At 45.6% G+C, this 25,327-nt stretch overlaps 1 protein-coding gene across 1 annotated transcript; it reads left to right on the forward strand.

The window, feature by feature from the left end:
- Positions 1-949: 949 nt before the first annotated feature.
- On the forward strand, positions 950-21,533 carry lrig3 (leucine-rich repeats and immunoglobulin-like domains 3). Its single transcript, XM_053414890.1, has 19 exons — positions 950-1,438; positions 5,396-5,467; positions 5,580-5,654; positions 11,943-12,077; positions 12,285-12,428; positions 12,755-12,898; positions 12,987-13,130; positions 14,193-14,336; positions 16,366-16,446; positions 16,561-16,632; positions 17,141-17,212; positions 18,113-18,276; positions 18,601-18,936; positions 19,048-19,329; positions 19,450-19,926; positions 20,015-20,173; positions 20,266-20,406; positions 20,537-20,791; positions 20,879-21,533. Exons 1-19 carry the CDS (start codon positions 1,242-1,244, stop codon positions 21,121-21,123), a joined length of 3,339 nt encoding a protein of 1,112 aa, XP_053270865.1. The 5' UTR covers positions 950-1,241; the 3' UTR covers positions 21,124-21,533.
- Positions 21,534-25,327: the final 3,794 nt, after the last annotated feature.

Consider the following 25,327-nt stretch of genomic DNA (forward strand, 5'->3'; position numbering starts at 1 on the left):
AAACACTTGATCTTCGATCAACTTCAGAATAATTTCAAAAGTCTGATATAACACTTTGAAATCAAACACTTGAGAAACTAACCTGAGGTCCTGACTGTAAAGGATCTGTCCCATTCAGTTTACAGCCTGGTCTCTGGAACAGAGAGAAGAGCTCGGCCTGAGGATTTCAGAGGAAAATGTTCATGTGGGATTAAAAGTTGTAATACGATCAGAAGGCTATATCATGCAGGGCCTTAAAGTTATTCAACAAATTTGGTGAGATGTAACAAAGAACATTTGTCTGTTCCATTAAACCTCGGAGCTCAGAATTATTGAGCCCTAAGCCGGAAGTTGCAACTGAAACGCCTCCCAATGTCCCATTAATGTCTGTGGACGTGTTACTTCAGTGTTAGTATGTACGAAATGCGGAAGAGTGCGTTATTGTGAACTGGTTTTACTAACAATTGCTTGCTGGATAAGGTAAACATTGTGGGCCGAGCCCTGAGGTACTATGAAACACGTCATTAGTACCTTTTTCCTGCTTTCCTTTTTTGGGTATACTTCCCTTTCACATTACCTACTCACAAGTTCTTACTTACTTATACTCAAGTAGAACAGTCAATATGGCGCTTTCACTTCTACCTGAGTACAACATTGTCTATATATATGTACTTTTACTTACGTACTTTTCCACTGTTAACCATTCTGCAGGGGGTCTGTAATTTGTTACACTTTGTGCTTTGTAAAGTTCCTGTAACAATGGTCTGTAACACACACACACACACACACACACACACAGAGAGAGAGAGTCTTGGATCAACCTGCAATTAATTTCAAATGTCTGATATCACACTTTGAAATCAGACACTCCCTTCACTATAGCTGCAGGCTCCAGCTCCGTGGACTGCATTTCCCAGGGTGCCCGTGGGGCCCCTCCCCCCACATACCTCTGCTGTGCGCTCACGCTGCTCCGTGGGGATCCGGCTCTGCACCAGTTGCCCCAAGTCGCGCGGAGCTCGGCAACAAAAAAAAAGTTGGTCCACGGGAATGGGCACGTTTCAGAAGACCGCTTTCCTCTCACACCTCCAGCCCGCGATCAGGAGCAGGCAGCGGATGTAAGGAGCCACCGCGGTGATCGCCACGCACCAGCACTTGGATCTGTTCTTTCTTTTCTTTTTTGGAGTGATTTCTCACTTTGGATAAGTTGCGCTGCAGCTGGAGATCGAACCCACGACAGGGCTGTCGGTGCGGCCACAACAGAAATGTGTTCCTCCACGCAGCCTCGCGGAGCGGCGGGGCTCACCGTGGGGTTCCTCCTGGTTCTGGCGCTGCATCGTGGAGCCGCCGCGGACGCACGGACTTGTCCCCCTCCCTGCGCCTGTTTCGGGGAGCTGGTGGACTGCAGTCGGCTGAGAAGGGGCCAGGTTCCGCACACGATCCCGGAATGGACGGTTCAGCTGTGAGTCCAGTTAAAGAGCCCCCATGTGTTCCGTGTCACTGTCGTGGATCCTGTGTTTGATTATGATCGTTCATCTATGTTATCATGCAGTGTTACCTTTGGGCTGGAAGAGCAAACGGGCTCAGATCAGTGTTTTCCCTCAACGCGGAGGGGGATGATCAACATTCCTGTTGTAGTGGAAATGGAACGGGCTGAAAACCACAGCGAGAAATTGGTTTTCAGCAGGAAAACCCTAGATAGACTTTGATTTGACCGGAGTTAACTTCTCTGCTTCGTGTGCAGTGACACAAAGTCAGGAAAGTTCCCAGAAAACCACTGACAACCTCCCCCTGCCTCACTTGTCCCACTTGAGTCCATAATCTAAAAGTCTTAATAGGTTTTGTTTATTGTGTTGGTTCCTGCAGTATCATTGACGAGGCCAGCAGGGAAGCCCCGTGTGTTTTTACACATCAATGTGCTATTGTAGGCCTCTCCAAAACCTCTTTATTAAGGTGTTAATGGTTCTGACCCTTCCCCCCCCCCCCCCCCCCCATGCAGGTATTCCAATGCAATCAGGCTTTGTGGAGTAAAAGTAGTTGAAGCACCAGCAGATACAAACTGTAACAGTAGTAATTGTGCTAGTGCTGGTTGTCGTTGTTGTAGTAATTACAACTCTATTAGTGGTTCGTAAACTTTCCCAATTTCCTTCCAGGTTTCCCTCAGTTCACACGGTTGCCAACTTAGGGCCGTCCACAATGTTCAGCATGGTTCGACAGAGGAGCTGTAGCCTTATTGTGCGTTTAGAGTGACTGAAGTTTGTGTGTCAGTTTTGACTCGGTCTTCAGATTTCCATTTCACAAACCTCTAGGCCTTCAAAGCCATAAGAGCATAAATCAGATGAAGTCCCTGCACAGGAACGGGACTGTTTATGGAGTAATATCTCCATCACTGTGTTTGTCTGCTGCACCCAAAATACCAAACACAACTTTAACAGCATGTTCTTTACTGTGTTCTACTTTACAGATAATTATTCTCACCGGATTTTTTTATTGCCCTGCATTTAGCTGGAGCTTTTTATTGTCCTGTGTCAGACTGCAGTGCTGGATTCAGTGCCTGGTTAAAGCCGCCGCTCCGCTGTTGAGTTTAGTTTTTCTCTTTTCTAAAATGTGCTGCTCTGGAAACTTGACGTTGCCAGTGAAAACAGACCCAGCCTGAGCCTCATAACCAAGGCCAGCCCACCAAAAAGAAAAGAAGAAAAAAAAAGGTTCCACATGGGGGGAAAATTCTTTTCACTCTGGCATGCTAAGTTACGAGTTGCTCTCCAGCACATCTTAAACCCCTCAAACCACCCGACCCTTTGTTTTCCAGCACCCCATTATTTCTGCTGAATTAGCAACCCCAGAGCCAGCGATGGTCCTGATTAAGGAGGAGCGTGTAGGATTAGTTTGAAACAAACTCACTGAAAGAAAAAGAAAAGGGGGGGAAGGAGAAAGTAGGAGGGAGGAAGAAGGAGAGGAGCATGAAGGAGTAGGATTAAGTCATGAGCATCAGGGAAGCTGTTGAGGGACAAATATGTGATGCCATCTCAACTTTTAGGGTTTAAGAATAAGATATGGAAGTAGTGTCAGGTTCAAAACAATATGTGTAACAGGGTCAGAACTTTACATGTTTTAATAGATCGAGAACTTTGAGTCCGAGAATGACAACAAATGCTTCTTATAATGGTGATATATTGACTCCCTGATAGTTTGACTAATACTTTAAAGATAATTTTGTAGATTTAAATACTTCATTTATTTGTCCAGGTAACGTTAATTCTCAGTGAAAATGGGATATATACGAGAGATGATATTGGGAGTCCTTGGGGTTCATGTTATAGTTAGCAGCTTACATGACATTCTGGAGTTAGTTACAAACTTAAGAAATTGACTTATTTCAAAACTGGAACATGAACTGTTCTGGATTCTCTTAAGAGTTCAAGTTTTGAGCAAAAAACTCAATTTAAACAGCTAATGCTAATGCTAAATGAAAAAAGATAAGTAAGCACAAAAAGAGTTTGGCGATATCACAAAGTTTGATTGGTTTGGCTTTACATTAGCTACTCATCTGATGGTGTGATAGCTATGTTGTAAAGCTATATAGGAATGATAATAAAAAAAAGTCAAAAACACACATTTTGTGTGTTTACCACAGTTTGCTCTTTGACATTTACTCTTGGCAAACTTGTCTATAAAATGCACATAGATCCACAAGGATGTAAACAAACATTAATTTAATTTTAAACTTCATTTGACATCCACTGTATCCCATTGTTATCTGGTCTAAAGCATTGATGACAGCTCTAGTAGCCTGAAGAGTAGGTCATTCATTCACTTTTCATCCTCTGATAAGAATGTTGTGCGGCACATTTTCACCCGAGCAGCAGATACAGGCTGAAGCCTGCACGCAGCCCTGTGTGTTATCTTGCTCTGGTCCCAGCCTGCTTTGTGAGGGAAGTGGAAGTGTCGGGCTACTCAGGGTTTATCTAGGGAGGATGATAGCACACCTTTCCCTTATGGCCCGCAGTGCTGGAACTACAACAACAACAACAACAACACACAGCTGCTTTGAAAGAGACGAATGAGGAAGTGGGGGGTTAGCGTTAGCAGGTTGAGTTAAACCCTGGTTGAGTGTTTCATCAAACTTTCCACCAAAGAACAAAAACAGGCCCCAGAAAATTCGACAGGGGTGTTTCAGATGTATGAAAGGCGTCCCTCTCGCTTTTCCTGGCATTGTGAATACATTACCAGTTGTTAGGTTCTTCCCCTCCTCCTAGAGCTCCTTGATGGATTCCAGATGAGGGAGGTGAGGAGGAGGGGTAGGGGGGGGTGTAAAAAATGAGCTGCAGTCAGGACGGCCTCAGTTCAGTCAGAGACCAGGTTCCGTCAAGTTAGAGACAGGCCTGGATCCAAAGGCAATTCCGACAAAAAGAAAACATTGACCAAATTCGATCAGGAACCACGCAAGACTGAAACAGGCAATCAGCAAACACAGCCCTCAAAAAATGCACAAAATGATCATCAACCTTTCAACATCAAAGCACAAATCAATACAGGGATAGTTTTAGTTTGAAAGTGGTGAATTTGGACCGAGCATGGGCCAGAACTGAAACCTCGACTTTGGCGCTTTTATCGACTTCCCTCGCCAGCATCCGGCCTCCTTTCATCCAGAAAGAATCTCGCCCCTCAATAACTTATCAGCTTGTCTGTTTTGGCTTTGCCTCTCAGCGGAGGCCTGGATATAAAGGGAGCTGTTTTGGCATGGCCGCGCTCTGCTGTGTTATGAAGAAGGGATGAAAAGCCAACACCAGACCTTTAGCGTAAAACCCCCCCCAAAAATAGCCATTTTTGGGCTTGAATGGGAAAGCAGTTTGTTTTGGAACTTTTTTGTTGTTGATTTCAGATGTTAGTCACGCAGAATCAGTGCCTGGCTCCGATGTATCTCAGAAAAGACTTTGAAGAATAGCATTCTGAAAATGTTGTTTCTGAGGTTAGACCTGGAAATAAATGTAGTTTGAAACCAAAGTCTATCCAAGTCGTTAAAACTTGTCATTCAACCAAAATAAGAGGCAGTTAAACTTTTAAAGAGTTTCTTAAAAGACTGAGGTACTGATTTTGGACGTGACAGGTTCTGAACTGCTTTCAATTTTCTCTTGCGTTTTCTGTTTTAGGTGATAAATTGGTAATAAATCTTGTCCTTGCCTAACATCACTTCATCATCATTATCGATCTTGCAACTTTTCTCGAAACCTTTTGGTTTAATTACAGCAGCCTCACTTTGATCCACTTCCTGTCCTCACGGTGTGAAAGCATAATAACACAGAGAATTTTTGTGTAATTCTGTTTGTTGTGTCGACCTAAATGGAACACTGCAGCAACAGAAAACTGTCGTGCTTGGTGTACACTTTTTCCTTACTTTCTGTTTTTTCTTCTTCTACAGGGACCTGAGCCATAACAAATTGCAGGTGCTTGACAGCAATTTGTTTTCCAGACTACAACATCTGAGTGAAATGTGAGTATGCTCTTTGTTCTCAGTGCTTTGTAAAGGAAAGACAGGATCCTAACAAACAGCTCCCACTGTCCTACATGTTACCAACCCATTTCTTTTTCCTCATTGTTTACAGAAAGCTAAACCACAATGAGCTCGAGGCCATACCAGATTTGGGCCCTTATGCTTCAAACATCACAACGCTCATTCTGTAAGTAAACCACTTCTTAATTTTGATTAACACCTCTCTGGACTCTCCTGAGAGTCCTTGCCCGGCCTGCATGGTCTTCCTCTGCCAGGGCTGTCGCTGCTGGTTAAAGTAGTGAGCTGGGAAGTGGTTCCTCCCCCGTCATTCCCTCTAGAGAGCAACCCTTTTGGCCGAGCCGGTTCCCAGACAGGGTAGTCAGAGCCATGGCAGCCGGCCCCAGACGGGTCACGTGTTGGAAGACAAATGCCATCAACAGAAATGGAAAAGATTTTTTTTTTTGTGTTGGCTTCTGCTGCCGTTGGTGTATTTTTAACCTTGAGGGAGTGACGTGATGCTGCACAGAGAGAAATACGTCGTGTAAAATGAATTAAGTCCAAAGTTGGGGATTTTTTTATGCTGCAGGTTTAGAGGAAGGATTACATGGTCTGTGTGCTCCTCTATGGGACTCAGAAAGTCAGAATGGCCCCATGGTTGTTTCTTAAACACCTACATATTCGATAATATCTTGAGCTGTCCCCTTAAGGAAGCCAAGTACTCAAATGTTTCTTTGTTCCAATGCTTGACTTTGCTGATATGTGAGAAAAACAATGTACTTGTCATATTCCATTACAATCAGCCTTCAACCAGAAGAGGCTTTGGAACACTGGGGTCCAATACGTGCCTTAAGAACAACACCAGATATTAGTGTGTGAAACCTCAACAATTTGGTTTGTTTTCCGTGGCGTGCCTCTCCAAAACCGAGCAATGTGAAGTTATCGTGGAAGAATGTATCCGACTCCTGGCTGGATGAGGTGCACTCCTCATCAAGCCCCGACACGACGCTCCTCAGCAGCCGCGGGGCCTGCAGCATTCAGTCGCTGGCAATTTGTTTGCACATTTAGTACAGGACTGTCACCTCCAGCTACAAGTTTCATCAGAGGAAGATGGGCAGGATGACTCGGTTTCAGCCAAGCATTTTACACCTCGGCTGACGTGTTTCACTGCGTGTTTCGAGGCATACCTATGCAAGTTATCCTGCTGGTACCTTATTTGTTCCAAAACACCTAGTGGGAAATGGTTAGAAAGAGGTTAAACACTTGTCTGTCCCAACTACTATTTGTATTGTCCAGGCAAACTTGAGCAATTCTGGAAAAAAGTGCATGGTCCAGTTTTTCTATTTGATTTGAGGATCCTCGTCGGTTTGGTCTACCAAAAGTTGTTTTGTCTGTGTTTACTTGACTTTAACCCACTCCAGACCGTGACTTTTAATAAGTGCAGAGCATTAGTCACAGAGCGACTTGAAATACAGAGCAATTAAACTACTTCCATTATGTGATAATGCTCAGTAAAAAATAAGTATAGGAAATGCTCTTTTTCATCAACATCTCCATTTAGGGAAAAATACTACAGCATGTTACCTTTGAACCAAAGCCACTGACCACAATTGGACGTTGTGGGATAATAGTAAATATACAAATAGAGTCTGCAGTGTGGGTTAATAAAATGGGTTACACAGAAATTGCGGCCTACTTGCTCTACTAGCAAACAGCAATTCAATTCAATTTGTATAGCGCCAAAGTATAATATGCATTATCTCAAGGCACTTTACATTGAAGGTCAAGACCTTAAATTGAGTTTATAGAGAAACCATACAGTTCCCACAAAGAACCTTAGCCACAACTAACTCTGTGGTGCAGTAGAAGCACCCGAGTGCACTTATTGCTGCTTATTTTCTCGATTAATATATACGTAATTTAAGGTGACATGTTATGTGTTTGTTATATGTTGTTTCAATTAACTGTTTAATCGAGATTTGTGTGAGGTACAGGATGATATATAATGCACACACTGGCTTATTTAAAAATAGAAGTAGAGCAAATAGCTACCTAACAGTTCTCAGCTGGTGAAGTCAGGTACAAACTTGGTTTCAAAAAGCCGAAGATGGAGAAGAAACTGAAATTCACACTTGCTCTCACTCACACTGCTGGTGTTGGCCGCCGCTGCCGTCTTTCCTCTGATTAAGCGACGTAGTGAGATTTTTCTCTCCTGTGGAACATTTTTCCAGCATTTCTCTCCCTCCTTCAGTTTCTCCGAGCTGGGAGGGTAGTAAAGGAGAAAAAAAGACCTCGGGGTATCGAATAGCACTTATTCAAACAGCCAGTCAGACATAGCGGCAGCTCTCTCCGACTTCTTTGACCTCGCAGCTCCGAGTAAAAACAAACGGCAATAACCCTGCAGCTGGTAGTAATTGAGTCGTGATCATCTTAATTAATTGAACAATTTCCCAGGAATTTATAGAGGGGGTAAACCCCACCGCTGCTAAATCCCTCCGCCTGTGTTCAGGGGGGTTGAACAAATGACCTGGAGATTCCAGGTCTGATTAGATAGAAGAGGATGTAAACCTCTTGGTATGTCCACGGAAATTGGGACCTTGTGGAAGATGAGAAATACAAACCCAAACAGTAGCAATTATAGTTATTATGCATGACATTTAATAATGAATACATTGTGTGTTTGAAAGACACACTATTGCTGCAATTGATGAATCTTATTATTATTTGCTGGGTAGTTTTGATTTCCAGAAACCCTAAGGTGTACAATGACATACAAAACAGAGAGACAGAACCTGATAGCAGCAAACCTTTAGCATTTCTTTGCTTAATAATATATCAAAACTAGCCCTAATTTATCGTCAATCCATTTATCTATTAGTTGGTTAAGTCTTAACGTTAAGCTTTTGGTGCCTTCAAACTTTTGTTGTTCTTTAGAGAAGAACCTGGTAGTTAGTACAACAAGGCATAGCTGGTCGGACATAGAATAGAGCGCCACCTACAGATACATTGCGTGATTAACAGGTAATCTCTTGAGAGCTACATCGCAGACTTGCACTTACTCGCAAAGAAGAATGCACACTAATAAAAGTGACACATTTTAACGCAGATGCATTTTTAACCTGCATCAACATGCGTTTTTAAGTATCGCAGGCAAACAGAAATGCGTTTGAAGACTTTTACGGCTCAATTGTATGCAGAGTTCCTCCAGTTCACACGTGCATTGGATCTGTGCTTCACTCCAATCCTACGAGTTCCTCGACGTGATGAGATGATCAACCGTTAGAGTGAGATATGTGCAGGGATTAATATGGCGTCTCGACAGCGAACGCAGCCCTGGTTTTCATTACAGGCGCCACTGCATAGAGGGGGGAGTCATCCGATGGCTTCTCAAAACTCTGTTCTTTTTCCAATAGGAAATACCACACACACGGACGCACCACCGCACACACACACACACACACACACACACACACTCTAGGAGCGAGACGGTTTTAGAAAAAGCCACTTTCCATTTAAAGAACTTCGCCCATTAAAAGAATTAGTTGCTGCTCGGTGGACAACAACAACAACAAACAACTGGATTCTGGGATTTTATTTAACAACGTAGCTTTTCAGTGTATATGTGGTCAGTTTGATGGTGGTTGAGAGCAGCTGGCAGGTACGTGCTTGTGTGAAACCATCATCGTGTCGGTGTAATAAAAAAAATATACTGCTTCATCTGCACTTATTACGCTCTTATGGACTCAAGGTCTCTGAAAATTGGACAGAAAACACTTGCAGATGAAGAGTTAAGTCATTTTTTTTTTGTCGATTTTGAAAACCATCCAAGCAGAGCGTTATTCTGACTTTTTATGCAGACGAGACATTTTCTCTGGTGGCGATCCCATTGGCCGAGCAGCGTTCCTTCAGTCTCTCTCAGCCCCTCGACCCTGTTTAATGAGAACATATTTCATCAGTGCCTCTGGCTGCTATTGACACTTGCCTGGCCCTCGATCGACTCCCACCGACAGCGGCAGAGCCCCGCAGCCACAGTTGTAATGGCTCCATAATCACGTTATCTGATGGCAAACTGGATGAACAAATTTGAAGTGTGCGTAATTAAAAGTGCACAATGCGGGGATTGTTTGTGTGTGGACGAGACAAGAGGAGGACTCACGGAGGGGACGTGCAGATGTCCAGATGAGAGGGACAAAGGAGGGACAGTAGGGTTCGCCATATGCAGGCCGAGCTTTTGTGGGCCATACACTTCCACACAGTTAACCGAGCCCTATAGATTTTTATCAGAATATAAGTCGAATTTATCTGAGGGAGTAGTTCCTGATACCCTCCAGCATACAAACTTCAGGGTCAGCCTCCTCGTTCTAGGCAGGAAGTGCACGCCAGCCCCTCTCTCTCTCTCCCTGTGGCTCCACTCCCCCCCCCTGAGAGAAACTGGAAAGACTGGTTCTCTCTCACCGGGCGGCCCTCCTTCTCTCAGCGACCAGTCAGGGGAACATGAAAACCGAGATACAGGTGGTGTGCAGCGCTTTTGTTCGGGACCTGGAGGCCGTGGTGTGTGGAGGGCCCTCTGCACAACTCCACACAAAAGCGCTGCCTGTGCCGGTTTTATTGGAGATGCAGAGCCGATGTATTTTTTCGGAACAATATTTTAGTGTTTGTGATGTTTTAGGCTGGTGGAAACAACTGTATGGTGAATTAACACAGGGATTCTGGCCTCATCATTGAACAGACATGCCAACTGGACTGATCTTACACCAAACTCCTTGTACTTATATACAAATTTTATCCATCTATGATTTTTAAAGATTAAGTTATAAAAACCCAAGTTTTACACTTTTTGTAGCTTCTGCCCCGGTCTCCACTCAGCCAGCGCCCCCCCCCCCCCTTACTACTGTCTATCCCTGGCACTGCACCAAGTTTGACTCGAGCCCCGAGTACAGAGACATGCTCCGGCGGGTTTTATTCCAGCGTTGCCCCACAGTCTGCAGCCCGCCCTCCATTTTGGGTCTGTGTGTTTAATGGTGTATCTCGTCTTGTGTCAGACGATTACCTAAACGTGCTGCACTCTCCAGATGGAGAACCGTGTTTCTGTATAAAATGGACTGTATACACCAGGAGTCAGCACATGTGGAAAACATGACTCTGGGAGTTACGGCACGGTGGAATCAGTGAGACATCTGGATTTCACAGCAGTGCGGTGCCACGCTGTCTCAGACTCAGGTGGACGCAGGGCATAGAAAATCTGAGATCAAGATGAGACTCACCGGTAGTGTTGGCAAAATGATACAAACATACATGTTCTTATTTCTATATGATATACATAAATCATAAAAAAAAAATTTTTACCTGTACTTTTCTTTGTTATCTTAATGTTATGAAAACAACAGTCTTGAAAGGTGTGAGTCATGGATTCACTCCAGAATTTCTAATTTTATGGAATTCATGGCCAGAGCTGCATCAAATATTTTAGTTAACAATTAATCTGCTGTTTTCTAGTTTCTTCCAACAGCTTGTTTTGAGCAGTCAACCCAAATATAGTATAAATTTATTAGTGTGGAAGTAAAACAGACGGAAAACTGAAAACATACTGAAACACAGGAATGCTTGAGAAATTAAAAAATCAATTATCAAACTAGTTGATTTTTGGTTGTTTAAGGAATCTCCTCAGCTCTGTTCATGACAGCTGCCACTCTCCTCACTCAGCCGGCACCGTGATTGACAGATTTCCAACAATTAAATATTAATGACACCACATCCCAAATTAAACCTGCATTATAAATCTGTTGACACTGTTTGTTTTCATGTGCTGTTGGAAAATGAATCAGAAAGACTAACACAGTTCTGGTCAGTAAGGTGTAGCGGGGGGGCTGCAACCATCGGCATGAATACTGAAAACGAGGTCTGTAGTCTGGTGCATTGGAGGGAATTCCTGCCTCCCCCTCCCTCACGCTCTCACTCTCTCTCTCTACGGCCGAGTCTCATGCACAAAGAGGGCACTGTACAAACTCTGTTTATAACTAAGCAGTCCCTGCACTGCAATTTAGGAGGCGTGCAGCTCAGGAAATTGCTGGCCTCTGCCGAGGCATGCTTTCACTGAGGGAATGGTATTCATCAGCCAAGTAATTGGCAGGTTACCTTTTTAAATACCTTGTTAGTAATTACCTTATAAACAAAATAACACATTTCCTAACCAAAGATTGTTTGGACTTTGTGTGAAGAGCAGCGGCACTGATCATACCGAACAATTTGTGAAATATGTTCATAGTCTCAGCAGGAGAAAGGGAACTATGACACAGCTTCTCATTGGGTGGTAAGTTTCTGATTCTCAAGCGCGTGAGAGTCCGTCATTTTTTAATACCCCAGGCTAATTGAGGGACTTGACTGTTTGCGTATCTGGGAACATGAACCTGGTGCGCGCCACTAGTCAAATACACAGTATTTTGGTCATTTATTGGAGCGATGCTGTCTGTGTTTTCAGAGCAAACAACAGGATCAGCAGGATCTCTGTGGAGCAGCTCCGGCCCTTCCTCGCTCTGGAAACGCTCGACCTCAGCTACAACAACATCGTGGATATAAAGGCCAGCTCCTTCCCCGCTCTGCCCCTGAAGAACCTGTGAGTGTCAACATCTCTGTTTGGACCCGATGTTTGTGCCTTTTCTGTTTGGTTCTTTATGTACGTGAAGGAGAATGGAAAACAGAACATTCCCAATCAGTCATTTGAATCATGTGCAGGACACGACACACTCAAAGTGAAATGCAGTTTTTTTGTCTGTCTATCTGTTTTCTAAATCAACCTTACACCTGAATGTTTCTGGCTCAGGTTCCTCAACAACAATCGGATCTCCTCGCTGGAGACTGGCTGTTTCACCAACCTGTCCAGCAGCCTGCAGGTTCTCCGGCTCAACCGCAATCGCCTCTCCTCCATCCCAGCCAAGATCTTCCAGCTGCCCAACCTCCAGCATCTGTAAGCCCGCTGCACTCGCGCATTCACATTTCAAGCCAGGACTTTTTCCAAGGAAATAATTATTTTCGCATTTTGTGTCGTCATTCAGATTCTTTACGGTTTACGAAGTTATTAAGCAAGTTTTTATTACGTGCTAATAGACATTGTGGCTTTGAAAGCTGATGACATATTTTGAGAAATCACGAGAATGGCACCATTGTGGCAGACTTGAATTAAGGTTTTTAAGATTGTCTGCTGCTGATTTGCTTGTGCAGCCTATGAAGTGTTCTCATTTGACTCATCCTTCCTCGTGCCCTGACCCTGAGTGTTCACTGTGTGTGTTTCAGAGACCTGAGCAGGAACCGGGTTCGCAGGGTGGAGGGCCTGACCTTCCACGGTCTGCACGCACTCAGCTCCCTCAAGATGCAGAGGAACGGCCTCAGTCGCCTGATGGACGGAGCCTTCTGGGGCCTCAGCAACATGGAAGTCCTGTAAGGATTATTAATAAAGGAGGTGCATCAGGTTCTGCTCTTTTCCAAATCTGGTATAAAGTCTCATTTTGTACGTGTGGGCCTGCAGGCAGCTGGACTACAACAACCTGACGGAGGTGAGCAAGGGCTGGCTGTACGGACTGCTGACTCTGCAGCAGCTCCACCTTGGCCACAACGCCATCAGCAGGATCCGACCTGACGCCTGGGAGTTCTGCCAGAAACTCAGCGAGCTGTGAGTCCACCTATTTAGTTCTTTCTCCCCCCTTCGCCCTCTTTCTTTCTTCTCTCCCTTCCTTCTTGTTATTCCCACCTCACTTTCCATTCATTTCCTGAACTCCCAACACTTTTCTGTCGCCCTCTCCTCCTCTCTGGCACTCCCGGCTGCCCTTTCTCACACTCCAGTTCCCCCCGTCACCAATCCCCACGTCCACACACACAAACACACACAGACAAAACACTGTCTCATATGCTCGGCTGGTCGGTGCCAACATTAAAGCACTGCCAAAATATTACACACCCGTTTGCCTCCTTTCTGCTCGGCTGTCACTTGAGCCAAAACATCGACCTCCGGAAGTACCGCTTATTCTTTCCTATTGGAAATTTCATCATTATTTGCAGTTTTCTTCGAATGTAAAAACAAAAGAAACTTGATTTCCCACCCATCTACAAACGTTCCTTTGAACAGATTGAATTTCCTTTGTTGTGGCCGTTGTTTACAGCAGCGGTCGGCTCGGCGTTGGCAGTGTCTGAAGCGTTTTTCACGGAGAGGTTGTTGTTGTTCTTTTCCCCTCGCGTCGCTCGCTCTTATCACGTCAACCTGAGCGTAAACAAGCCGCCCATGAGGCAGGGAGCGGGTCCAGCTATCTGATGGCTCCTCATCTGAGTTTACTTTAAAACGCGCTCGGAATAGTTTGTTTCGGGATTTCAGTTTTGTTGGAAAATGTGATTTTTCTCAAACAAAACAAAAAATCATTGAATCAAATCTCGACGAGAGATTGTAGGAAACAGTCTTGAAGTCGAATTCTTTGGGGTTTTCAGGCAATTTGGTGTTTCCTGCAAACACACTTCCAATTGAGGAAGGACAGCAATCTATTTCACCACATTTAACACCAGAATTTGGATATAGTCAAGTTTTCCGGAGGCAAATGCTGGGTGATGTCTTTAGAGGACGATGCCGGAGGAGGTGTTAGAAATTAAGCGCTGGTGATTCTTGTGCGTGTCTGGGAGTTTTCCAGGCCTCCAGGCTTCCAGGGCACGTTCTCATGTTGTTGTGTTGTCTGTATCTGTTCCACAGCAACCTCTCCTCCAACCATCTGTCCAGGCTGGATGAGTCCAGCTTTGTCGGCCTCAGCCTTCTGGACGAGCTCCACATCGGAAACAACCGCGTGAGCTTCATCGCAGATGGAGCTTTCCGAGGCCTCTCCAACCTGCAGGCGCTGTAAGTGAAATTCAATGTTTTCTGTTGAACACCTCATTCTTTAGAAGACGAGAAGGGCCCGTGTCCAACACTGGGAGGTGAAATGAACACGTTGATGGGAGCAATAACTGGTGTTCCCAAATTCTCCACTAAACTGAGGAGAACTTCCGCAGTTTCTCCACTCAGCTAACTTCTGAGAAGAGAATATCATGGTATTTGTAAATGTGTGATTGTCAAACTGCCGTAAAAGTCGGGACCCAGTTCTCCAGAGATCCTCCGCAGGACCCGTCTGAAAACGACTTCAGTCAGTACATAAGCTGCTTTAAAGGAAATATAATACCACCGTGGACATTGATGGGTTGCCCTAAAATACACAATCTAATAATAAGCTGACCAACATACCAAACATATAAAAACATACCAAACTGTTCATTTGAAGCTTTTGCGGAGCGAGCTTTTTGTCGTAAGTGTTCCAGCATTACAACATGAACATCAAATGTACGTATGAATCCATTAGTGCTCCGCAGGCCACTGGGTCGCCCCTCCCAGCCTCTTTAAACCCACCTCCACCATCCATCCCCCGCCTGAGTGGAAATATCCTGCCCGATTTGTTTTGGGGATGTGAAATAGATTAGTGTGTTGAGGTCTCTCCACACACATAAAAAAAACCTCTGCTACACAACCCCGACCTCAACAACCCCCCCAGCCCCAACTCTCCCCTGACTCCACCCAAGCCCCCCTAACACACACACACACACACACACACACACACACATGCTCACCCATCCCCCCCTTTCCCACAGAGGGGCTTCAGAACATTTCCCCTGGTTGGAATTGTTTTAACTGGAACCAAATGTGAGCTGTGCTGCTGAGGTCACCGTAGGGCAGGTGTGCAGCTCGGTGGACATGGATTGCCTCAGGGCTCCTAACCTGCCACCCCAACCCCCAACCCCCACATTTACATACACCCTTCCCCAATCTCGATCGGCCGTAGCCAGGCATGCCGAGGAGGAAAACAGTTGAAAAGCATCTCACCAGCTTAAGGGTCTCACCACGCAATTTCTCTGAGAATATTTTGGCTTCTTTCTTTATTCTGACACTGAATTTGTAGTTGTTTGGTGTATTTTTCGTCAAGCGATGAGCAGAATAAATGTCAAGATATTTTTGCCCTGATGACCACAGGAAGAAATCTATAGCAATAGATCTATAGCAGACAGGACCTGCGGGTAAAGTCTGGTGAGCTGGATACGGAGTTTACCAGCAGTTTGCCTTTTAACACATTGAGAGGTTCTTTGCACAGACACGTTCACAACAGCAATAAAGGAGGAGGATGTGCAGAGTTCAGTGCATGTATGAAAGCAGCTTATGAGGCAATGGTCCCACGTAGACAAATGTTGATGTGGCGAACCTGTGCGAGTGAGGGGGCGATTATAACATTAACTTCCTGTGATAATGCAAATCGCAGCGTGGCTTTGCGTGGACTTCAACTTTGACCCGCAAGGTTTGCTTTGCATTTGTATATGTATGACCATGCTCCAATACACAGAGAGTTTTCTGTACCCACATTAATAGAAAGTAAACTGACTAAATTAACAAGCGAACGATCACCGCTGCTCCTACAATAATACGATAATCCACAAATAATAATCTCAGATGTATGATGTATTTAATGGTACATGGAAGATCTGGTGGTCTAATTTCCTTTTAAGTTAACCCACATGCATGTTTGACTTGCATGCAGAGTATATAAATATCCCAACAAAAAATAAGTTCAAAAATGCAGCACACATGTTGTATTGCCCCACTTCCTTGTAAAACTTTTTCTTTCTTCCAATGCATTGGAGTTGCAGACTTTTAGAAGTGCCGCAAAGGCCGAGAAGGAACTTCCTGTGAGGCATGGAACCGCCTCGAATATAATTTTAAAGTCTCAAGCATTTTCCCCCTCTCGCAAAATCGCAAAGCCGCATAAAGTTTTATTAACATCGCGAGCGCAGTTGTTGTTTGGGTGTGGATTCTTTACAGTGCGGCCTCTCTTTGTTTCCTCTGAAAGGGACCTTCAAAATAATGAAATCTCCTGGACCATCGAGGACATGAATGGGCCTTTCTCTGCTTTGGACAACCTGAAAAAACTGTGAGTTCACATCCAGCGTCATGTTTGACTTAATGCCACACATGAACACAATAAAGGTCGGGGAGGAAAGTAAAGTTTGAAACTGATGCAACGACGTTTGTCCCCTCTTCTCAGGTTTCTGCATGGGAACCAGATCCGCTCGGTGACCAAGAAGTCTTTCTCAGGCCTGGACGCGCTGCAGCACCTGTGAGTCCACCTCGAGTTTCACTGATTGTTCCCAAACGTCGGAGCTGTAAACTAAGCAGGGTGAATCACACCGAGACACAGGGGCTGTTTGTTAGAGCCGTGCACCCAGACCGTCTTCTCCCAGTCCTCCGCTTTGATGTGGAATCAAGGAAAAACTCTTGCCATTAGTATCTTTACATGTGTGCCAGACTATATCGATCACCAAGACGCGAGGAGTGTGTGTGTGGGTGTGTGTGTGTGTGTACAACAGCTGCATTTGATTCTAATTAGAGTTTTTTCCCAGCCGTTGCCAGAGCTCAAAGCGGCCCAGAGTCGGGCCTCTCTTGATTAACGCAGAAAACTGCTGCCCAGACTTTTATTGTTCTGGAGCGCAGGCCTTCTTTTTCTTCTTTCAATTGAAGTTTCTGTAGGCTTCAATCCGTACGGCTGATGTTGGCAAAAAAATATCCCCCCCCCCCCCAGAGGATCTTATCCAGTCCTAATTCCTGTTTTCTCTTCTCCTCCACAGAGATTTGAGCAACAACGCGATCATGTCCATTCAAGCGAACGCCTTCTCGCAGATGAAGAACCTGCAGGAGCTGTAAGTGTGATCATGTTCAAGGACGCTTTAGGTCAGAGCTGTAGTTTTGATGTGGGACAGAACACCAGGTGAAAGTCATTATGGTCTGCTGGGAAAGTGGGCACCGAACAGAACGCACTGCAGTGTTAATGGGAGCGGGTTCGGTTTCCTCTGTCTCCCTTCCACTGAGGGAGAGTTTACAGCAACAAGCAATGTGAGGGAATCTTTACCCAGAAGTTTGGAGAGGCTGCTGGCCCCGTTTTAGTTTCAAAACTATGAAGCAGCATTTTAGTCTGGATGCGCAGAAACAGAGATGTTTGGAAAGGATGATGTAGACGCTCACAAGCATTTGCTGATTGGGTCTTTTCGGGAAAACAACTAGAGTTCACCTCATCTACCACTAAAGAAGGCAACATGAGTAATCAATTATAAGGGTTGTTGACTCCTATGTCTTTGCTAACAACTGTTGTGAGACAAGCTATTGTTAGAGCAGTCATTCCCAGTGTACATGAGCTTTCACGTGATATGTGTTTTATTATGGAAAATGCAGTTTTCAAACTAAAACGTTGCAGTACAGATGTAGCCTCTAGGGATTGTTAGTTTTTACACACATAAATAATTAGGTACATATAGTATCTGAGGAGATTGTGCCTCGTGTTAACACTGCGTGTGATGTCTTTTTCTATTACAACATTTTCCTATAAAATCTATTACCTTTCTGTATCAGCCCCCTGATTTAATGGGAGAAATTCATAAAATGTAATTAATGCATGACAGGATTAGTCTGGATATGGTTTTGCATTCATCAAACCCTCCTGCGTTGAACCCTCTGTCCTCCATTCGCAATATCACAGCCAACTCTTTGGAATAATACTGCCGCAGTGTGAATTGAACGTTTCTGGTATCTCCTCCCCTGGGCAGGCGTCTGAACACCTCCAGCCTGCTGTGCGACTGCCAGCTGAAGTGGCTTCCCATCTGGGTGGCAGAGCAAACCTTCCTGCCCTGCGTCAACGCCAGCTGCGCCCACCCGCAAATGCTGAAGGGCAGGAGCGTGTTTGCTGTCAGCCAGGACGAGTTTGTGTGTGGTGAGTGATGCATTCACTCTGTGGAACTCTACTTTACACACACACACTAACACATACTGTAATGCCTCAAAAACAGACATAATTCCAAGTCAATTTTTTCCATTTACAAACTGACCCAGATTGTTCAGAACTTTCCTCCCTGACTCCTGGAGGAACTAATGAGCCTCACGAGGGAAACATTATGGAAATTTACTAAGTTTTCAGCTGTCCTGGAGACTCTAACGTAGAACTAACTAGAACATAATTCACGCCAGTTCTGCCAGCGAGATGTAGACCTGAACACATTGAAAGAAGATTTTAAATGTCTACTCTTGTTTTTCGCAGATGATTTCCCAAAGCCTCAGATCACCGTTCAGCCGGAGACCCAGTCCGCCCTCAAGGGCACCAACGTGACGTTCATCTGCTCTGCGGCCAGCTCCAGCGACTCCCCCATGACCTTCGCCTGGAAGAAAGACAATGAGGTCCTGAACGACGCAGAGATCCACAACCAGGCCCACCTGCGAGCGCAAGGAGGATCGGGGAGTGAGACGGAAGTGACGGAGTACACAACCACCCTGCAGCTCCGTACCGTGGAGTTCTCCAGCGAGGGAAAATACCAATGCATCATCTCCAACCATTTTGGATCGTCGTACTCCACCAAGGCCCGGCTCACTGTCAACAGTAAGCTTGGTTGGGAGAATCCAACTTTTTGGCATACGTCTTTATCTCAAAGGTCCTTGCAGTGCCCGTCAAAGTCTTCTATGATTCTTAAATGATCTTTTCTACTTCCAGTGTTGCCGTCCTTCACCAAGATGCCCATGGACTTGAGTATTCGTGCCGGAGCAACAGCCAGACTGGAATGTGCGGCTGTGGGTCACCCTTCCCCTCAGATCGCCTGGCAGAAAGACGGGGGTACCGATTTCCCTGCCGCCCGTGAACGCCGGATGCACGTCATGCCGGAGGATGACGTCTTTTTCATAGTGGATGTCAAGACGGAGGATATCGGCGTTTACAGCTGCACAGCTCAGAACACGGCGGGAGCCATTTCTGCAAACGCTACACTTACCGTTCTAGGTGAGAAACACGGCTATCATAGCAGATTCTACAAGGGATTGAATGAGGAATAAATAAACCTCTATGCTCACTTTTCTTCTCATGCTCATCTAATTCTTGTTGCTTCTTTCCCTCTGACAGAAACACCCTCTTTCCTGCGGCCGCTCATGGATCGCACTGTGGCCAAGGGCGAAACCGCCGTCCTCCAGTGCATTGCCGGCGGCAGCCCTCCCCCGAGGTTGAACTGGACCAAAGACGACAGCCCCTTGGTTGTGACCGAGCGCCACTTTTTTGCCGCCGCCAACCAGCTCCTCATCATCGTGGACGCAGCAGAGGCTGACGTGGGGAAGTACACCTGCGAGATGTCAAATGCGCTGGGCACGGAGAGGGGCAACGTTCGCCTGTCAGTCATATCGAACCCCAACTGCGACCCCGGCGTGCAGGGAGGCATGGGGGTCGGCGCCGTGGGCGGGGCCGGATCGGACGTCGATGGCTGGACCACAGTGGGAATTGTAATCATAGCGGTGGTGTGCTGCGTGGTGGGCACTTCGCTAGTTTGGGTGGTGATCATCTACCACACCCGACGACGGAACGAGGACTGCAGCGTCACCAACACAGGTGAGGTCACGACGCCCTTTTCTGACAGTCGTTTGGTTATCTATACAAATGAAAGGCTTCTATATAATTTGATGCCTTTCTCCTCCAGATGAGACCAACCTGCCTGCAGACATTCCCAGTTACCTGTCCTCCCAGGGCACGCTGGCTGACCGACAGGACGGCTACATCCCGTCAGAGAGCGGCAGCAGTCATCAGTACATGCCGTCGTCCCTCAGTGGCTTCTACCTGCAGCAGAAAGACATGAACGGTAAACACCTGCCCTTTCTTCTTTGTCCTTAGACTGAATCCTGCTGCAGCTTCCCATTATTTATACATGCATCTGTTCTTTCACCCATACAGGTCTTTGTCATCTGGACACAGGAAGTGAAGCGGACTTGGAGGCAGCCATCGATCCTCTGCTCTGCCACTATCAAGGACCAATAGGCTCGTTGCTTCGCAGAGACAACATGTACGCCACTGACCCATCAGAGGGCTTCACAGGTCTGTACAGCTCGTTCTGCTCAATGAAACATGGTCCCTCGATATTTGTTCTACTGTTAATGACGAACATGTGATGTCTCTGGATATTGTCTCTCATTTTGAAAAGGGACTAAAGAGTTTGTTTTTTCAGGCTGTTCCATCGACCAAAGGCCTGCATGCATTGAATCTTACAGCAGTAGCCTGCCCAGTTCCAAAAGGAGGGACTACTTCCTGTCTGAGCATTTTGACGTCTGCTCCTCGACGGTCCTGATGCAGCTCCCCAGCGCCGGACTCCATCACGGCTCCTCCCACCAGCCGAGCGACCGCCGACCATCCACGGAGGAGGAAGACTTGAGCGACTACGGCCGACCTCACGAGTGCCCCGCACCCTGCAACACCTTCATGGGTAGGTCTTGAGTGAATCAGTTTTCAAAACTTCAAAACTTTATATTCGTGCTTTGGTTTGACTTCTTCTTGCCTATCTCTCGTCCAGGAACATTTGGGAAAGCTCCCTGGAGGCCTCAGCAGGATCTGTACACGGGTTGCGGCCCGCCCTCAGTGCCACACGATGCGATGACGCCACATGAGAACCCTTACACGGCACCTGACGTCGATTCAGACCACGAAGAGAGCAGCCTCAGCAGGGACTCGTCGTCAGAGCACGACAGCAGCGTTTACGAACATCCGTTTGACTGCAGCAGGACGGATCCCTTGCCACCGCGCAGAACGAGCACTTAGCGGAGTGATGCTCCTGCTGGATCTTGTTTTCATGAAGAGGACGACCAAAAAAAAAACTCAATGAAATTTCTACCTCACTGAACGGACACTTTTGCAATAAGGACTCCTCAAATGTGCAAAGAGTGAATGTAACGGACGATTTCCTGTTCCTGCAGAAAAAAGAAACCAGGAACATATTAACAGCTGTTCTTTAAGGACACTGTTTGATGACATAGATGAATATATACATTTTTTTATATAAAGTTTATTATATTTTGTAAATTGTACATAAACAGATTCCATTATTTTTGCTTACCTTTTGTGTACGAGTATTTTGCGCCCTGCCTATTCAGTTATTCCTGCTTTGAATGAAGCAATGTCTTGCACATGTGTAAACAATAAAAACACCTTAATGTGTGCTGCTACATTCACCTCAGTGCCCCAGAGTCTTCAGTCATGTTACTGTGAGGATCATGCAGGAGATGTGTTAGTAACTGGTGATGTGGGATAAACTCTGAACAGAGCCAGAGACAGTACAGGTCTGACATCAGTCTACTCAGCCCTGGTGAAATGTCCTCTTGTCTTTGATAAGCAGTGTTTTAAGGAACTTCAACAAGAATTCCACAAGGAAACTGCCATCATAAATGGTTGAATGTACTGCTACTTATAGTAATAATACTTTTAAAACAGCAATTAGCAAGGGGACTAATTTGGCACTAAAAGGCTATTGTACACATGAAACTGGGTCATCGTTGCTCACAGCAAGCTCATCTCACACATGCTCACCTACAGTGTGACGCTACATACATCAAGTGTATCAGTCTATTATTCACAACAATCTGCTTATAATCAACAGTCAGTCTTTTCATCATTGCGAGGCGCAAAATCTCAATCCAACTTTCGCTCCTATGTGATCTCTCAGTGCTGCAATGAGAAGAACTCACAAAAAAAAAAAAAATCGCTTCGAACTGACTAAATTTTACGCAAACAAAAGGGAACAAAGAAAAAACACATTTTTAGACAGTTATGTGAATTCCTGCAGTTGAAAGCTATTAATGTCCGAACCTGGAACCGACTTTTCCTGGGTTTACTGTGACGTGGATTGTTCCTCAAATAATCAACCTAATGAATAATCACACACATTAAAGACAGATGACAATTATTTCCACTAACGTTACTAGTATCATGTCATTACCACTAATTTTACTCACAGCAGCCGTTCACTACATCACATGTCAAAATAGCTACTGGTCATGTTCTTCCTGACCATACAGATGATGAAGTATCCATCCGGCATCTATACTGCTTATCCCTAGAGGCTCGCAGGGAAAGATGGAGCCAATCCCAGTTGACACTGGGTGAGAGGCATGGTATCTCAGGGCCAACATACAGTGACAAACAACCATTTACACCTACAGTCACATTTTGAATGTCTTTTGACAGTGGGAGGAAGCCATGGTACCCAGAGAAAACCCACAGAGAGAACATGCAAACTCCACACAGTTAGACCCCAGTTGATCCAAACTGGGATGCTTATGGCGGTGAGCGACAGTGCTAGCCAACACACAACAATATATAACATAATATGAATACATACATGAACTTAAAAGCTGGTGCCACTGCTCACTAAAAAGGACTTGTGTTGCTCCCTTCTCATCCAATTACAGTTACTCCTGCCGCCAGGACTGTAATTCACACACACACACACACACACCAGGTATAGATATTACAGCTGCAGTCTACCTTTAATAATAATTACTTTATTAGTAAAAATGCCAGCAATCAAATAATCCGTGGAATAATTACATATAATTTCTGTTAAACACACAATTATCGCTGGGAGAGTGTGGCGTGTACACTGCACCATAGCCAAAGACTCAGGACTCTGTTTGCTGGATGACTCAGCCGCCTCCCTCCCTGCCTGATCCCCCAGCTCTTCTCGCCTGGCGGTTTGTTGTTTCAGGCCTCTCCTCCTCAACATGAGGGAAAAAGGTGTGCTTGTGCACCCGGCTTGCTGTTGAAACTTGCACTTGGACGGCGTCATGCGGCTCGCTGTCTGCCACAGTGGAGCCGTGTTTACGAAATGGCAGATTCACGATGGTGGTGCCAGCAGCTCGGAGGGGGCGAGGGGGATTCAGTCAGATCCCCTATTCAAGGCCGGTCGCCTCAGTCTTGCATTTAATCTGCTAACGTGACATGAACTGGAGTGAAACATGAACATAGTTTTGAAATAAGCATGCGCACCCTGCAGGTCTGTGTTTGGATTTGACTCTTCTCAGTTTGTGTATATGGAAATGCTGATGAGGAGATTTGCTTTCCAAGGACATGTTATTTCTCTCCCATCCTCCTGGCTGACTAATGGTTATGTACACCTGGCCATTGGCTTGGCTGCGCTGGTTTGTGTTTCTTTACCCCACTGTAAAGGAATGAGCGGGCTTCGTTGGAAGTCTTGCCAGTTCTTTGAGGAGGCTGCGATTAAGACAAGATGGTGGAGCCACACACGTCCAAACACCTGGGCAGCAGCTGCTTCTGCCGCCGCTGAGGCAACGTTCAAGGACCAGTCCACTTCTGCGTAATGACCTTATCTCAGTGTGGGGCCATGTCAGGTTAGAGCGGAATCCATGTCTGACAGGCCTGTTTGTCCAGGATGGATAAATGGGGCCCGAGAATGATAAATGATAAACTAGCCGAGTTCTGATTCCACTTCTAGTCGAACACAATGTGTTGACACTTATGGGACTGACACGTCCTGTTGCTTAGAAGTCAATTTCAAACCTTTGCGTGGGTAGAATGATGTAGGATGAGCTTGTGATGCATGTGAGCTGTAGATAAACACATGTCAGACCAGAACAGAGAGTTCTACCAGGAGCTGGTGGACACAGTTAATGACAAACCTTGAATTCTGCATCACAAGTCAACAATTAATGTTAGGCTAAAGAAGCAGGAGCGTTTCAAGGGAATTTTAGGAGCCCCAATGGGGCCTGGGGGGGCCAGCCATGGAATCAAACAAAACACCCCCCCAAGAAACACATATTTACGAAGATATACCAGTCGTCAATAAAACCTTTAATAATTACAAAGCTTTTAATGGAAAGCTATTGGCATGGGGCCTCATTAGTGGGTTTCCGACAATGGTGTCATTGCAGTGTACGGAGCTGACCACTAAATTAAAAGGGGGGGGTCTCGCAAAACGTCCCTATCCTCTCAGATCGAGGCCCCAGACGATTGCCTGCTTTGCCTACCCTGTTTCAACGCCCCTGTAAAGAAGTAAGTCAGACATCTTGAGGAAAAGCAGATGAACTGCTACACTCTACTACAAACTTTCTCCTGCGTTGTATTGAAAAACTCAAAATTAAAGATCTTTAACAGCTTAGAAGGATCGGGGGGGATTTTCTTTTCCTTGAACTACTTTGCTTCAAGGTCATTTAATGGCCATTGTGGGAAGAGAGTTTCTCCCCCTCTCAGGTTTGGCAGCTGGTTTGGTGGACTCAATCCCTTTTTTTAACAATATGTTAAATCCCTCCTTGTAGTCAAGGTTTTACACTTCACTAAACTTGCGTGTTACAATTAGGCGGGGGGGGGGGTGTAATTCCCCACAGTGGTTTATTTACTCCTCGAGGAGTGTCTCTGAATTCACGTCGACCAACAAACAATTTGTGGCCCAACGAGTGACTGAGGCATAGAGGGGTTTCCACTTTTAAACGATGCTGTGGATACAGGAGTCTCCCGCCGAGTCTGCAGCCAGCGACAACCTTCACATTTCCAGCCGGGGGAAAAAGAAAACACCAGCCAGATTGCAGAATAATTCCCCCTCTTTGATTCTGTGTCCAGCAAAATGAGACAGGAAGTTGACTGTTCCTCCAGACCACCAGTGACTGGCAGACGAGGGATGGGAGTCCGCTACCCCCTGGTCTCAGATCAGCGATTTCCTGACCCCACTTTGTTCACGTTAGCAGTCAGACACTGATCCCAGGTCAGCTCCTCGGGCCAGCCATGCTCTCCACACCCCAGAGACTGAGCCAAGAAAATGAATTTCGCATGCCGCGGCCTTATCTCATTGCCAGACACTCCGAATTTTGTAGCTAATTTGCCTTCATTATTGCCAGATGTGCTGACATGCAGACAGATGTTTGTTATATTGAATAGCTACAGGCGGCTTTGCAGAAATTATTATTCCTCTGTTACCAAGCTCAGGAAATCTGCTGGGGGATTGCTGTCTGACTTT

The sequence above is a fragment of the Pleuronectes platessa genome, chromosome 22, assembly GCF_947347685.1.
Source record: "Pleuronectes platessa chromosome 22, fPlePla1.1, whole genome shotgun sequence".
Classification (NCBI taxonomy): Eukaryota; Metazoa; Chordata; class Actinopteri; order Pleuronectiformes; family Pleuronectidae; genus Pleuronectes; species Pleuronectes platessa.

Coding starts and splice junctions, on each gene's coding strand:
- lrig3 (XM_053414890.1), top strand. CDS start 1,242: ATGTGTTCCTCCACGCAGCCTCGCGGAGCGGCGGGGCTCACCGTGGGG. Junction 13,131..14,192: donor TGCCAGAAACTCAGCGAGCT/GTGAGTCCACCT, acceptor TCTGTTCCACAG/CAACCTCTCCTCCAACCATC. Junction 17,213..18,112: donor ATGAAGAACCTGCAGGAGCT/GTAAGTGTGATC, acceptor TCCCCTGGGCAG/GCGTCTGAACACCTCCAGCC.